The sequence below is a fragment of the Crocuta crocuta genome, unplaced genomic scaffold, assembly GCF_008692635.1.
Source record: "Crocuta crocuta isolate KB4526 unplaced genomic scaffold, BGI_CrCroc_1.0 scaffold143, whole genome shotgun sequence".
NCBI lineage: Eukaryota > Metazoa > Chordata > Mammalia > Carnivora > Hyaenidae > Crocuta > Crocuta crocuta.
Window position 1 is genome coordinate 5577174 of NW_027529175.1, and position 12558 is coordinate 5589731.

Here is a 12558-nt window from a genome sequence, read left to right on the forward strand (position 1 = left end):
TACCTTCCTGCCCGCCTCGTTGTTGTGCAGGTTCATGAGGCGCCGTGCGTTCTTCTTGATCTCACGGGCGTCCACGAAGCGCCGGGAGAAGTCGATGCCGTAGCGCACGTCGGCAGAGCAGCCGCCCCACTTCCAGCCCTCCGCCTGGTTGTAGTAACCCTGCTTCTCCCGGTCGCAGCCGCAGTTGCTCAGGTTCCCCTGGCTGCAGGCGGCCGTGACCGCGTGGGCCACGCCGGCCGCGGTGATGGCGTACGTGAAGGCGGCCTCCCGGCTCCCTGCAGGGACAGGGGATGGGGAGCGCGGTGAGGACCCGGCCCCGGCGCTCGCCCTCTCCGAGCTCCGGGCTGAGCAGAGCGGGGCGGGCGGAACCCCTCTTGCAGGGCTGTGGCCAGGACAGCGCCAGGCCTATGGCTCGCGAGACCACTGTCACCTCCTCTCCCTGTGCCAAGCGCCCCGACCCTGGGGGAGAGCAGGGGCAGGGCCTGCGGAGGGCACTGGGGTCTGTGCCCGCCCCCTCCCCGCCTCCCAGCGCTGGTCTCCGGGGACACCCACCCACCACCCACTCACCACCCGATTCCAGGCTCTTTGCTGCCGCCTCCCCGTCTCTGACCACCCGCCGTCACCCCATCACCAGGCCCCGGCTTCCTGGGTCCCTCCTCTCTTCCAGCACCCCTGCCTGGCTCAGATGCCCCCCTGAACTGCCCAGACTTTGGGTGCTATCCTCCCTGCCCACCCCACCCGCAGCCACCAGCCAGGGGGCCCACAGCACGGTCTGGGCACGTCTACCCTGCACCCTCACTGCTCCCCTCTGCCTGAGCAAGGAAGGCCCTCAGTCACAGCCCAGCTGGCTTCCCCACCCCTCTCTCCCCATCCCCGGCCCAAAGCAACGTCTCTTTCCTTCCGGTGCTGCTCGTGCGCGTGCTCCTGGGGGCTTCCTGATCTTACAGTGGAATTTCCTTCCCTACTTGTCACATCCTCGTGACTTTCCAAAACCGGTTGCAATGCCTCCTCTTCCAGGTAGCCTTTGCAGACTGCCAGCCAGAAGGGGGCCCGGGCTACCCACCTCCCGGCCACGGATGGGACTCTTTCATCACCCGTGATGCTGTCTGCCCCGTCAGCCCTGCAGCTGAGCTGTCCCGGCTGCAGGGGGGTCCACAGCCCCCTAGAAGGAAGGGTCCAGCGCTAGTTCATCTTTATTTTCCACGGGCTCTAGCTGGGCCCTGGGCATCTTGGCGCCCTGGCCCGGCCTCTCCTGCCTGTGGGCTCCGGGGCTCTCTGCAGGCCACGGCCAGGTCTGCGTGGTCCTCAGTGGCTGGTGCTGTGGACGTGGAGCTCAGGGAAGCCCCCTGTAGTCGCTCAGAGCCTGTGCCTGTGATCGGAAAGCCCCAGCATCCCCCCCCACCCCCACCGCCAAGTGCCTGACCGCTGTCCCTGTTAGCGGAGGCTGGAGTGATGGCCTCAGATTCAGAGAGGGTCGAAGGTCAAGTCCTTTCCATGAACATCCGTTAAGCGCAGCCCGCATGCCAGCTGTGTGATTGGCCTTGAATGTACGCTCTGGAGTCCACCTCCTCATCTTCCCGCCCCCCAGGATTTCTCCCATCCGGGCTGAGGACCTGCTGGTCTTAGAGACCCAGGGCCGAGGAAGCTTTGGTCGACCTTTGCCACCAAGGATGAGCCACGGCTTCCTGAAAATGTCCTCCTCTGAGAAGACCTAAGGGAGGGTGGCGTTGGGGATCCCCTCCTCCCCAGCAAGACCTGGGTCTGCAGAGGACACAGGGCTGCCGCTGTCTTCCCGTCCATCTCTGCTCCTCTCCGGACCCTTCCTGCCCACACTGGCCCTCCACCCCGCCCGGGGTCGACACGCCACCACCTGGGCCCGCCGACCAACCGCATGCGGCGCTGTCCCCTAGCACTGCTACCGTGGGAAGCATCCGTCAGCGCAGGCACTCTCGAGGGGCACCGAGGAGCCCCAGCCCTCCCCTGTCTGGCTGGGAGCTCCCAGGCAGACACACGGTCAAGGACAGGGAGAATACAGGGCTCGCCTTCCCCAGCTCCAAATCAGGTCAAGGCCACCTGAAGGGAAGGGCGTCGGGTGGGAAGTGGTTATCGAACTCTCTGCTATTGGTGTCAGTGTTGTCTACACCCGCAGGCGTGCCAACAAGCTCACAGGTACACAGGCGCACACCGCAGGGGAGAGCGCGGGAAAGTATTTCAGGGGCTCCAGGAGGGGCGGTGGCCATAGAGCTTTGTAAGAAGGGGCACTGGGCATCATGGAACCTCAAAGGATGTCCTCACCTGCCTCTGTGAGGGGTGGAGTCAGGGAAGGCTTCCTGAAGGAGGGGACGAACACCTTAAGTAAAATGAGTCTTCACAAGAAGTTAGAGTTATCGTCCTGTGTGTGTGTGTGTGTGTGTGTGTATGCGGGTGGGCGTGTGCACTCCTGGCAGTGGGCACAGCAGGACCAAAGGTCCAAGGTGTCTCCAAGGAGGGCACTCGGGTGGCTCGGTTGAGCATCCGAGTCTTGATTTCCGCTCAGGTCATGATCTCACAGTCATGAGATCGAGCCTCGAGTCAGGCTCCAATCTGAGCATGCAGCCTGCCTGGAATTCTCAATCTCTCTGCCCCTCCCCCACCAAAATAAATAAATAAACATTTTTTTAAAAAAAGGACCCCCTGGGTGGCTCAGCCAGTTAAGCATACAATTTCCGCTCAGGTCATGATCTCCTGGTTCATGAGTTCGAGCCCCAAGTCAGGCTTAGTGATGCTGGTACGGAACCTGTTTGAGATTCTCTCTCTTCCTCTCTCTCTCTGCCCCTCTCCTGCTCGCTCTCTCAAAATAAATAAATAAAAACTTTTAAAAAAATAGTTTACTGATCTGGTGCTAGTAGTATGAGCTCAAGAATAAGACAAGAGGCCGTGGAGGTCTGGGGGAGGCGGCTGGGGGCAGCCGGAGACACCCCACGAAGTGGCGCTGCTCTCTGTCCTGGTCCAGGGCCGGTGCCAGGGATTTGGGTTTCAGGGCCGGCTCTCAGCAAAGTGGGTCAGCAGAGCGGCTCACCCCCAGCTCCCCCGGGGCGCATGCACCCTCACCCCCACGTCCATTCTCACTGAGCTCCCAGACCGTCGTGCGAGGCAGGCCCGTCCCCAGTCCGCCCACAGCTGAGCAGACTGAGCCACAGGGAGGCTTTCGACCTAGGGGTTAGCGGCCGGAGCAGGATCTGAACGCAGGCAGTGGAATCAAAGCCCAGAGCGGCAGAGGAGGGCCTCGGGGCCTGGGGCTCAGCATGGTCTCTTCGCAGCTAAGGGACTCTGGGCAGCAAAGACAGAAGAGGCACACGCAGCCCCGTGGGGAGGCGTTTGGACTGTCTGTGAACTTGGGGCTCAGCGAGTGGCCGCCAGGTGAACGCGGGGCGGGACCTGGCCACGCAGAGGGCACGTCGAGAACGAGGCACCCAGGAGGTGGGGTAGGAATCTCAAAGGATTGTGCAATTGCACCGGGAGGCCCGGCCGACGGGGTTCCAAGGGCCACGACCAAGCCCTGCCTGAGCCGGGATGGCGTGGGCGTTCCGGAACGTGCCACCCGACCCTCCCCCCCCGACATGCCACCTGGGGGCTGGTGACTCCCACGTCCTGCCGTCCTGCGGTCCCCAAGCAGGCAAGCAGGCCCAGAGGCCTGGCCGGTGCGCCTGGAGGACATTTCTCGAAAGCCTCCTTTCCATCCTCTGTGCCAGCTCCTGGCGTCACCTGCCTTAGACCCAGGCCCCACGCAGACTCCCAGTTACTCATCGGTTACTCATGGGACTGCCACTCCCGCTAATTCCTTTTTTATTTGGTTTTAATGAGCCAAACCCTCCGTCTCGCCATGAAGACAAGGGGGTGTGATGGGGAGTCAGGGGTAGGTTGGGGAGAATCACGGAAGGTGACATGGATCTTGGATCGGGGACTTGGTGGCACTTGCACTCTGCACGGGCGCCTCATGCAATTCCCACGGCAGCCCCTCGGGGGTGGGGGCACCACTGTGCCATTCTACAGCCCTGGATGGGGGGCGGTCCCCTCCCGAGGTCACTCCGGGGGCCACCCCACCAGCCCCAAGGGCACTGCCTGCAATCCGCCTTCAGGGTGAGAACAGGTGGGTTGTGGGTTTAGAGAGAAGCCCCTCACACCCGCGGGCCCGGCTCAGCAACCACTGGTGGCTCCCCAGCCCCGCCCACCATCCTCTGCGAGGCCACATGACTTGCCTGCCTGGGGACACACGCAACTCGCCACACACCACCGCTATCGATCAGAGGAGTGGCCTGGTTCCGTGATGCCCACCCAGGTCCCCGAGTCCCCACGAAGCTTCCGGCACTCTGGACACGGCTGGGACGCCCCTGCTCCCGGGACGCCGTCAGGGTGAGGTCACCCTCACCTTCCTCTGGGCTCTTGCCAGGTGCCCGTGGGCTCTCGGCGTGGTGGGCATGACCCTTGTCTGATTATTTTGTGTCCCCCCAGCATCGTCCCCAAGCCCCGCACGCGAGCAGGTCTGGGACTGGGCGCTTTACACATTTGCCTTCTTTTCTCCGCACAGCAACCTGTGCAATCAGTCCCCTTGCTCAGACCACCTCAAGGATGGTGACACTGAGCCAGCCTCGAGGCGGGAAGCACTTTGCTCCGGGTGACGGGCTCGGGGGTAGGCAGTGGCCCTCAGCGCAGCACTTGTGTCCGGGGTGGGAGCTGAGTCAGGGCTGCACGGGTGGCCTCCTCGGATCCGGCACACTTCAGTCTCCAGACGTCTAGGAGGCCCACCTGCGGCCCAAAGCCCAGCCCTCCCCTCCCCTGCACGGACCTGCACCTTCAGACACCAGAGCCAGCACCCTGTCCAGCCGGACCCCTGGAAAACTCCAGACAGGCAGGCCGCACGCTGGCCACTCCCCATCTGCGGCCTCTTGGGCCCCGGGCGGGTCCCTGCGTGCACAGCCGGCCGTTTCCTGGGCAGAATCTGTTTCTGGTGCTTGGCAGGTCAAGGCAAGAACACTCAGGGTGAAACAGCAGGAGGGCACTGGACCAGGAGCCGTACCTGCTGTGTGACTGCAGGCAAATCACAAGCCCTCTCTGAGCCCGTGTCCCCATTTACCAAGGGGGCTTACGGTTCTCACCTGCTCCACGCCCCAGGAGCAGCTCCATGAGCAAAGAGGACAAGCAGCCATTGCCCTCACTCACCATCAGCAAATGGCGAGCAGGCCTGAGGCGGCCGGGGTTGGCCAGGTAAAGCCCTGGGCTCCCTCCCTGGGGCCGGCGCAGTCGGGCCTGCCCCGCTGCCCTCTCCACACATATTCTGGGTAAAACATCTGGAGCAGCACAGTCTTCAGAAACCACTGCCACATGGGTAAACTGAGGCACCGGGCCCCCTCGGGGACTACCCAGCTCTATGCCTTCTTCCCTATAGATTGTTCAAAGTCAAGCCTGCACTGACCCTGCTGGGTGCCAGGCGCAGAGAGGACAGCCTCCTGCCTGCCCCATGCCCTCACGATGGCAGCCAGACCACCGTGCCCAGGGCGAGGGCGCCTGCCCAGGACAGCAGGACCCAGGCCATCCTGTCATCCCCTCCCCCTGACCCAAAGGAGGACGCTGGACACCAGGCAGATCTTGGCGAGCAGCTCCCGGAGAAGACACATGTGCATCCCGAGAAATCAGAAAGCTGGGCAGAGCAGAGCCACCCCCCAGGGGAGAGCTGGGGGCTGAGCCCTCCTCCCTATGCCCCATATGTTCCCCTCACTGCCTGCCCAAAGCTACCTGCCCCTTCCCGGCGCCCACAGGGCCCTGGCATACTGAGCTCGTAATGACCTGATTAACTGCAGGTCTGGGGAGGCAGGTGGGCAAGGCACTTGGCTCATTCTTAGAAGGGGAGCCAAGGGGCGCCTGGGGGGCTCAGTCAGTTGGGTGACCAGCATCAGCTCAGGTCATGATCCCACAGTTTGTGAGTTCGAGCCCCATGTCAGGCTCTGTGCAACAGCTCAGAGCCTGGAGCCTGCTTCAGATGCTGTGTCTCCCTCTCTCTCTGCCCCTCCCCTGCTCACACAGTCTCTCCGTCTCTCAAAAATGAATAAAAACATTTAAAAAAAAAAAAAAAGAAGAAGAGGAAGAAGGAGAGCCGAGAATCTGGGACCTCAGAGCTGAGGCCATCCGTCTGTCCCCAGCAAGGAGCCCGAGGCCCACGTCACACAGCGGCTCAGGGGGTGAGGGAGTCCAGACCGGAGGTTCTCAAGTCACTGAGGTGAGGCCCACAGTCTGGGGTCACACAGAGTCCCAGAGGGAAGGCTCAGAGTCTGACACCTGGGGTTCAAGTGTAGACCTTACAAGTGGCCCGTTGGGTGACCTTGGACCAGTCAAGGAGACCAGGCCCTGCCTCCATCTCCCCACCTGCAAAATGAAGGTAATTGATCCAAGATGGCTGAGCCGCTGTGCTGGAGGGCCCGGGGCAGGCCACGCGAGGCGCCTCCGTGTGCACGCGTGTGGCCACGAACACGCCCAGGCTTACGCGTGGACGCGGTTCCCGTGAGTGTGAGGGAGTCCCGTGGTTGTGCCCCACACGGTTCAGATCGCCCGCCTCTCGGCCCGCCTGCCCTTGCCCGTTGTCAAAAAGTATCTCGTTTTCTACAAAGCAAGAATCAAAAAGGCAAATAGCCCAACTCAACGTGGGCAAAGGACTGAAGAGACGTTTCTCCAAAGACGACCTAAAAACAGCCAATGACACACGAAAAGTGCTCAACGTCATGGGCCTTATGGAAACACAAATCAAAACCACAGTGAGGTCCCAGCCCCCCCCCCCCCCCGGGGNCCCAGGGTGGCTAAAATAAAGTCAGGCCAACAAGGGTCAGCGAGGACGCGGAGAAATCAACCCTCACACGCCGCCGCGGGGAGGGGAGCATAAAACACGGCAGCCCCGTGGGAAACCGCCGGCTCCCTGTCAGTAGAGCGTCCGCCTCTTGATCTCACGGTTCGTGGGATCCCACCTCGCATCAGGCCTGCTTGGGATTCTCTCCCTTTCTCTCTGCCCCTCCCCTGCATGCTTTCTCTCTCTCTCTCTCTCAAAATAAATAAGCTTTACAAAGAATAAAAGTTAATCATAGCGTTACTTTGGAACCAGAAATGCCCCCGCAGGGTACAGACCCAAGAGAAACGAACCCGTGTGTCCACAAGATTTTACATAAACAGGGCGGCGTGATTCACGGCAGCCGCAGCGTGGAAACGACCCCAATGTCCAGCAGCGACAAACGGAGGAATGAGAGGAGGTGCAGCCACAGGACGGCACAGTCCTCGGCCAGGACACGACTCCGACACGGACAACACGGAGGCGCCTTGCAAACACGTACTAAGTGAGACACCAGCCCCAAAAGCCCTCATGCTGTACGATCCCAGGGACATGAAATTGCCGGAACGGGCCGGTCTGCAGGGACAGGAAGCCCATGAGTGTTATCAAAGGCCAGGGGCTTGGAGGATAGTAGCTGAGGGGTGCAGTGTTCCCTTTCAGGGTGATAAAAATGTTTTAAAGTTGGTGGTGATGGTGTGTGCACACCTCTGCGTCCAGACTTGAAACCGTGGACAGTACACTTATGTGGATGAATTGGGGGGTCCGTGAATTCGACCTCAACAGGCTGTCATAAAAAATACAGCACCTGATGGCTTTTAGGGGATTGCATACGGCTTGTCCTGTACTTCGACACTCTGAGTTAGGATGCTGGGCTCAGAGGAGGCACGTGAGTGGCCCAAGGTCACACAGCAGGCCGGCTACAGAGCTGGGATCTGACCCGGGGCTCCAAAGTCACGCTCAGGCTACCCCCCATCTGCCAGGCAGCGGAACCGCACCGTCCTGCCTCGCGTCCCGCTGACGGTGCCCGTGGGACCCGGGCTGGCCAACGTCAGCCTCTGCTCTCTTCTCTGTTACCATCCGGCACCTTCAGCACTGACCATAGCCTGCCCTCCTGGACAAAGCCCCCAGAGCCCTGGGGGGTGAGGCCTTCGGCGCAAGGTCAAGAGCACGGCCAGGGGGCCGACAGTCTGGGAGGGGCTTCCCTGAGAGTATAGGCAGGGGCCCAGGTCAGAACCATGGAGGGTCAGCAGAACGGGAGATGGGGGGAGGTGACCGGGGAGGGGTGACAAGAGACGTGAGCCATGCACAACAGGTGCAGGGAACAGCGTGCAAGCAGAGGCCGCGGCAATGCTAACTAGAAGGGCGTGAGAGGTCCGACCCCGCAGGGAGTGTGGAACACGAGGGGGCCACCCTGTGTTGACTCGGGGAGCCCACGGGGCGGGGGCTGGACTTTAAGAAGAGGAGGAGCCCCTGTGACCAACTTTTAAAAAGGCCCCTCGGGCTGACTTGGGCAGCACAGTGGGAGCCGGGCACAGGGGGCTGGGTAAGAAACACTGGTGGCCTGCCAGGTGGAGGAGGCGACGATGGCCGGGGTTGGGACACAGTCTGGGGGTGGAGCCGACACGTCTAGCAGGTGGACTGTTCAGGGAAAGATGAGTCCAGAAGGCTCCGGTGTGGGCCCCGGGCATCTGGGGGGATGTGACCAAGAGAGAGGTGGAGAGGACCAGGTCTCGGGGAAATCGGGAGCCGCCTTGGCCACGGGCAGGTTGGGGTGCCCGGGGCCCAGAGAAGGGAGGCAGGGGACGCTGGGCACTCAAGGCCTGCCTGGGACCATCACGGCACGGCGGCCAACCCAGAGGGGCCGGGGGCCCTGGGTGACGCTCCGCAATCCTGGACTCTCCTCGCCTGTTTCCCCGTGTGACACAAGTGAGGCCAGTGCCGTGGGTTCTAAGCCTCAGGGCGCGGCTGCTGGGGCCGAGGTGGAGAAAGGACGTGGGAGGGAGCGGTCCCCAAGTCCTCCAGGCCTGAGGCCCGGCCAGCGGGACAGTACCAACCGGTGAGTGCGTCTGAGCCCCCACTCCCACCCAGCCCACCCGCAGCCTAGAAGTGGGGTGAGAGTACTGCCCCTCATACCCAGTTCATGGGTGGAGAGATTGAGGCCAGGCAGGTGAGGAGACACCCGGGGCCAAACCGGGGGTTCCCGGCGTCACCCCGGCAAGCAGGTGCAGTGCCCGTGTCCCGGCTTCAGGGAGCACAGGAGCTTGGCGGGGGGGGGAGGCCCAGGGACCCAGGGTGGGGCTAGAGAGCCTCCCTGGCCCCTTGGCCCCAGACTGGGCTCGGCCACCGGCCCTGACATCGAAGTCCCTGCCTGAGGTGTGTCTGGCACACACGGGGCTCAGGCTGTCGCGGGGGCAGGGACGTCCTGTGGGAAGCAGGGACGGTGAGTGCCAGGCGAGCCCAGAGACACCTCCAAGCCCCGCGAGGCCCCAAACCCTATTTGCGCATTTGAAGAATGGGAAGCCCAGAGCCCCGACCCACCGACCTCCCCTGCCCCGGCCTGGCCTGGGGTTTCCGCAGGGGCCTGGCCCGGGCCACCTGGGTCGGATCCGGGCTCTGCCCCGTGACGGCCAGGCAGGCTGCCCCACACCCGCGTGCCTGCGTCTGCACCTGTTAAAGGGAGGTCAGGAAGCCTCCACCTCGCAGGGTCCCGGGCAGCATGAGTGCGTTAGGTAACAACGGAGGGCGCAGAGCAGCCGGGACGCAGGGCCTGCCCAAGGCGCCTGGGCTGGTTTCGTTACCCATCTCAGAGCGGCCTAGACCCGGGGCCTGGCGCGGCTGCACAGGGGGCCAGGGCTGTGCTGCTGTGGGCGTGTGTGCATGCCTGTGTGTGTGTGTGTGTGTGAGTGTGTGTGCGCGCGCGCGTGTGTGTATTCCTGCTGCCCTCTCTCTGTCCCTCTTCCTGTATGTCTCCGTCTTCCTTTCTCGGCCTCTCTCTCTCTCTCCTCCTGTGTCCCCATCCGTCCCTCTGTCTCCTTCTGGCCCCACCCCGGCCCCCACCCCGCTCACCTGCAGCTGAGTCAGTGTCTCCACACTAAGTTCTTCCCTGCCGTTGTCATAAACAGAGCCCTGGAAAAAAGCCGGCCAGGTCCCAACACGCCGGCAGCCCCTGAGCGCCCGAGGCCCCCGCTCCGACCCAGCGAGGCCCTCACACGCTACGCAGCAGCCCTGAGGTGGGTCATGCCCCAGCTGTCGGGGGGGTCGCCAGGCAGCAGGAGCCCGAGCCCCGGGATCTGTGTCCCAGGCTGGGACGGCCTTCCAGGAGCCTCCGCCCCCACTCAGAGCGCTGGGGAGGCCGGGAGGGCCTCCCCTGCAGTCCTGGCTTCCGGCAGCCCCTCTTCTTAGGGAGGTCAGCCTCAGGAAGACCACCCTCGAAAGTTCCTTCATCCTGGCTTGTGGCAAATCAACAGTGGCTTGTGTGTGGGGACGCCCCTGCCTCCCGGGGCCATGCTCCCCATGGAGACCCCTGCTGGGGCACAACGCTGGACGCCAGGTTCACGTGTCCAGGCCTGGGGCGCCTGGGGCGCTCGGTCAGTTAAGCATCTGACCTCAGCTCATGTCATGATCTCACGGTTCGTGGGTTTGAGCCCCGCGTCGGGCTCTGTGCTGACAGCTCAGAACCTGGACCTGCCTGGGATTCTGTGTCTCCCTCTGTCTCCACCCCTCCCCCACTTACCCTCTGTCTCTTTCTATCAATAATAAATAAGCATTTAAAAAATTGTGTTTAATTATCAAATCTCTAGGCCTTAGTGGTGTGTGACCTTGGGTACATTAGCCTCCTGGGAGCTCAGTGTCCCCATCTAAGGCACATGGACAGTAGGACAGAAATGATTCGCCTCAGGGGCACCTGGGGGGCTCAGTCTGTTAAGTGTCCGACTTCAGCTCAGGTCATGATCTCACAGTTCGTGGGTTCGAGCCCCGCGTCGGGCTCTGTGCTGACAGCTCAGAGCCTGGAGCCTGTTTCAGAGTCTGTGTCTCCCTCTCTCTCTGCCCCTCCCCTGCTCATGCTGTCTCTATCTCAAAAATAAATAAAACATTAAAAAAAAAAAAAAAAAAGAAATGACTCACCTCAGCAGCAGGAGGGCAAGAGGCTTGGAGACCAGCTGAGGTCCTGCCATCCCACACCCCTCAAGGCCAAGGGTGAAGGCCCACCCACGCTGTGAACCATGTCCTGCCTCAGTGGACCAGAGCCCGGAGCCCTGGATCCCCCGTCCACGAGACCCTTGGGCAGAACCCCAGCGTGGGCTCTGAGGAAGTGGAGGGCCTTCCTGCCCCCCGTTCCGAAGAGAGACCCCAAGTTTTGGCAGAGTCCTGACCCAGCCTCAGGCCCTGGAACGGGCGGGTAGACAGACCCAGAGAGCGCGAGTCTGTGCCCAAGGTGACTCCGTGGGACCCAAGAAGCAGCCCGGGAGCAAGTTTTCAGGAGCAGGTCTGGTGGCCTTCACTGTGCCTCCCAGGGCCCTGCCCCAGGAGTGGCATACAGCAGGCACTCAACGCATGCAGGCTGAAACACCAGAGGCTGCCACCCTCACACTCCTGCACCAACGCGAGGAAGCTGGTGGCCAGTGACCCTCTGCGCCTCCCGTCCCCTCCCCCACAAGATGGAGGACACTCTCCTGGGAGGAGACGGTCAGATCTGGGTTCAACTGTCCAGGCCTGCCCTGCTGACCCCAGGGGCTGCTCTGCTGCTGACGGTGGTGCGGTCGAGAGCAGGGCCGCCCAGCAGGAATCTCCCAGAAGGCCCACAGGTCATTTAAGAAGAGTGAGAATGGGGCGCCTGGGTGGCTTAGTCGGTTAAGCGTCCGACTTTCGCTTGGGTCATGATCTCGAGGTTCGTGGGTTCGAGCCCCGCGTCGGGCTCTGTNCCAGATGGACTTCATTTTGGTGACAGAGTTTATCGAGCCAATATATCCAAATATCCCCACTGTATCATGTAATCATTGCAGGGACTATTAAAGAGATATTTTACTTGGTTTTTGCTTTTGAAGTCGTCGAAATCTGTCACGTATTTTTTTTTAATGTTTATTTTTGAGAGAGACAGAGGGTGAGCAGGGAGACACAGAGGGAGACACAGAATCTGAAGCAGCTCCAGGCTCCGAGCTGTCAGCACAGAGCCCGACGCGGGGCTCAAACCCACGAACCGTGAGATCATGACCTGAGCCGGAGTCGGACGCTCAACCGACAGAGCCCCCCAGGCGCCCCCAAATCTGTCATGCGTGTCACACGTACGACATAATGCGGTTTGCATGCACCATGGTTCCAGGGCTCCTGGCCAGCAGTGACCCTGGAGCCCTCGTCCCTCCTGGGAACCAATGTCACATCTCCCGGTCACATCTCCCCCTGGGCCCGGTTGGCAGTGCCAGGCAAGGCGCCCGGCGCACGGTGGTCGCGCAGGACCTAGAGGTCAGCCGTCCTCTCCAAGGATCCTGCCGGTGGCTGACTTGAAAGCCTCGAGACCCTCCTGTGTCAGACGCTCAGAGGTAAGTCCAGGACAGAGGACTGTCCAGGAGCCAACGGCCTTTGGTGAGCCCCCGCCGCAGAGCAGGCTGCCAGCCCCAGGCAGCACATGAGGCAGGATTAGGGGCGGCCCCTATGCCTGGTCATGTCTGAGCCACACCTGATGGGCACGATTCAGTGTTTCATAGCAGCTG

The 12558-nt window shown here is 62.1% G+C and overlaps 1 protein-coding gene across 3 annotated transcripts in view; it reads right to left on the reverse strand.

Annotated features, from left to right (window-relative positions):
• WNT7B (Wnt family member 7B) overlaps positions 1-12558 on the reverse strand; it is a 46124-nt gene that overhangs the window by 6544 nt on the left and 27022 nt on the right. For all 3 annotated transcript variants that reach the window (XM_077758017.1, XM_077758018.1, XM_077758019.1), the window contains exon 3: positions 4-275. In XM_077758017.1, the coding sequence (XP_077614143.1) occupies positions 4-275 (272 nt within the window). The remainder of the gene's footprint in view (positions 1-3; positions 276-12558) is intronic.